General features: G+C 37.6%; 1 protein-coding gene across 1 annotated transcript; it reads left to right on the forward strand.

Moving 5' to 3' along the window:
* Positions 1–954: 954 nt before the first annotated feature.
* Positions 955–1,527, forward strand: LOC109220215. Its single transcript, XM_019384675.1, has one exon. It carries the CDS (start codon positions 955–957, stop codon positions 1,525–1,527), a length of 573 nt encoding a protein of 190 aa, XP_019240220.1.
* The last annotated feature ends 1,456 nt before the right edge of the window (positions 1,528–2,983 follow it).

Here is a 2,983-nt window from a genome sequence, read left to right on the forward strand (position 1 = left end):
TTTGGATATTGTCATATGGTTTGGTATGTTGAATCGGATTGCACGCTGCAACGATGCTATAATTGGACCGGATGGCATTCCGCAATAATATGACCATTGGATTGGGTTGCTCGTCGCAACATTATTGTGTTAGATCAGGTTGTGTGCCGCAATGGCTTTATGTTCGAATATGATATAACATGCTTAATTCATGTATGTTGCTTCTCCTTTGTGGAATTTGCTTCGTAGATCATGCTATATTATTATTTTCGTGAACCCCGTATGCTTGTTCTCTTACTTGGTCCTTTTTATGTATTCTATTGTTTTATTCGTCTTTCTACTGTTTGCTTTCTGCTTGTTATTTGTTGGACTTATATTAGGCCTTGTACATTTGGGCTTTGTGATTATATAGTTTAGTTAAATATCTATATTTGGGCCTGTATATATACATTTTGAGATTCCGAGTTTGAGACCTACGGGTCATTATGTAAAAACATCAGAAACTCTTCTTCTCTCTGGAACCTTCTTCCTCTCGTTTAGATTTCCAATTTCTTCACCATTTTTGCTTGATCTCATGCGATCTAACATGGTATCAAAGCATTATCATCAAAGATCTAGTGTATTTTTCGATTTTTAGTACCTTAATCCCCTTGTTTCTTCCTATTTCCAGAAAATTCGAAAACCCTAGTTTCTTCTTTTTCGAAGATTCTAGCCAAATTATATGATGAATCCAGTGTTTTTCGAAGCTTATTGTGACTGAAATTCTTGGTTTAGCGGTTGTTTTCTTCAAATTTAGGATTGAATTTGTGGTTGCTCGGTGGTACTCAACGGTGACGAGTTCGGTTTTGCCGATTTATTGGTTATGTTGTTCGAAGAATTCTTCTGCTGTTTTGGAAATTTTTCTTCCTTCAACACATTCATTTCACAGGTTTCTTTGAGATTTTATCGTCTATGCCCTAGTTTTTCTCTTTACTCATGGAAAATGAAAATGTTGCAACCGCCTCTGAAATCGACCATAACTCTCCCACTTTCACTCAAACTGATTTTGTTTTCCCTCCTTCTCACCCATTCTATCTTCATCCTTCTGACTATCCTGGTACTGTTCTCGTGACAAAACAATTCAATGGGGACTGTTTTGGAGCCTGGAGAAGAGGCATTATCATAGCTTTGGGGGCAAAGAAGAAATTAGGATTCATTAATGGGAGCTATGTCCAGTCCTCTCCCGATTCTCCTTTGTTTGAACACTGGGAACAGTGTAATAGCATGATAATCAGCTGGATTCTTAATTCCTTGGATCCCGACATTTCACAAAGTGTTATATACTCTAAGTCTGCTAAGAGTCTATGGGATGAATTGAACCAAAGGTATGGGCAAGCAAATGGTGCTAAGATGTATGAAGTTCAAAAAGGCCTAAGCACTATATCTCAAGGTTCTTCTGATGTAGGAAGTTATTCACTAGGGTTAAAAGACCCTGGGATGAAATGGAGTCACTTGATGTTGATTCCTTTTGTGTTTGCGAATGCAAATGTGGAGGTAAACACAAAATGATCAAAAAGATGGAAAATCAGAAATTGATGCAGTTTTTGATGGGTTTGAATGAGGTGTTCAACAATGCTAGAGGAAATATTCTGATGATGCAGCCACTTCCGGAAGTTGGCAAGGCCTATTCTCTAGTTGTTCAAGACGAGAAGCAGCGAGGGATTCACAATGTCCCTGGTTTTCAGTCTGACTCTACAGCTTTCACTGCTAGGTCAAATGGTCCTACCTATACTCCAAAACCACCACAAACCACAAATTTCACACAAAGATATACTTTTAACAATCCAAATCCAAGTTTCAACAATCAGAAGGGAGGATATGATCCAAAAATGCCCTATTGCAGATATTGTAAAAAGCCAGGACATGTAATTGAGAAGTGCTACAAGTTACATGGATTTCCACAGCCTTCAAAGTCAGGGAACAAGAATATCCGAGTTGTTGCACCTGTCCATTCATCTTCTGATGCTAAGCTTGAACAGTCTCATGAGAACAACATCAATACTGCCAACACCATCACACCTGAACAATACAAGCAGCTCATGACTATCCTGCAAGATGTTCAAGTTGGTTCTGATGATTTCTCAAAGCCAATCTACCACAACTAATTTTGGAGGTATTTTTGCTTTTTCTACCCATCTGATGAGTTGTGGTAATTGTACTTGTTTAAGTAGTGTTCTAACTTCTGAAACCTGGATATTGGATTCTGGAGCATCAGATCACATGACCTTTAACAAATCTTTGCTTACAAATATAACAATATTTGTTCCCTACCTCATCACATTACCCAATGGGTATAAAGTCAAAGTGACCTCAATTGGTTCTGTCAAATTAAACTCTTCAATCATTCTGTCCAAGGTGCTATATGTGCCTACTTTTAAATACAATCTCATTTCAGTCCACAAGTTATTAGTTGATACTTTATCATTGCTATGTTTTTCTCAACATGCTTGTTTTCTACTACAGGGCCCTTCTTTGGGGATGCCATTGGTACTTGGTAAGATGGCTGAAGGGCTCTATCTTTACAACTCCAGAACACAATCTTCAGTGACACCTTCTGGATCCTCATCAATCTCTCATTGTCCTGCTTTAATTCCCTTTTCTGTTCATGTAAACACATTAAGTGTAAATAAGTCCCAACTTCTGTGGCATAATAGGTTGGACACCTTCCTTTTTCGAAATTACAGAAAATAAACTCTTTGAATGTACCATTTTCTAATAAGCATCCTTTCATTTGTGATATATGTCCACTTGCTAGACAACAAAGAAATTCTTTTCCTGATAGTAATTCTCATTCTTCACATATATTTGATCTCATTCATGTGGATGTTTGGGGTCCTTATCACACTGCCACACATAGATCTTATAGATATTTTCTCACAATTGTGGATGATTGTAGTAGGAACACCTGGACACATCTCTTAAGTCATAAGGGCAATGCTCTGTCCATTCTAAAATCTTTCTTCTC

The sequence above is a fragment of the Nicotiana attenuata genome, unplaced genomic scaffold (genome assembly GCF_001879085.1).
Source record: "Nicotiana attenuata strain UT unplaced genomic scaffold, NIATTr2, whole genome shotgun sequence".
Lineage (NCBI taxonomy): Eukaryota > Viridiplantae > Streptophyta > Magnoliopsida > Solanales > Solanaceae > Nicotiana > Nicotiana attenuata.

Excerpts from the sequence above, each read along its gene's own strand:
- LOC109220215 (XM_019384675.1), top strand. The coding sequence starts at position 955 with ATGGAAAATGAAAATGTTGCAACCGCCTCTGAAATCGACCATAACTCT.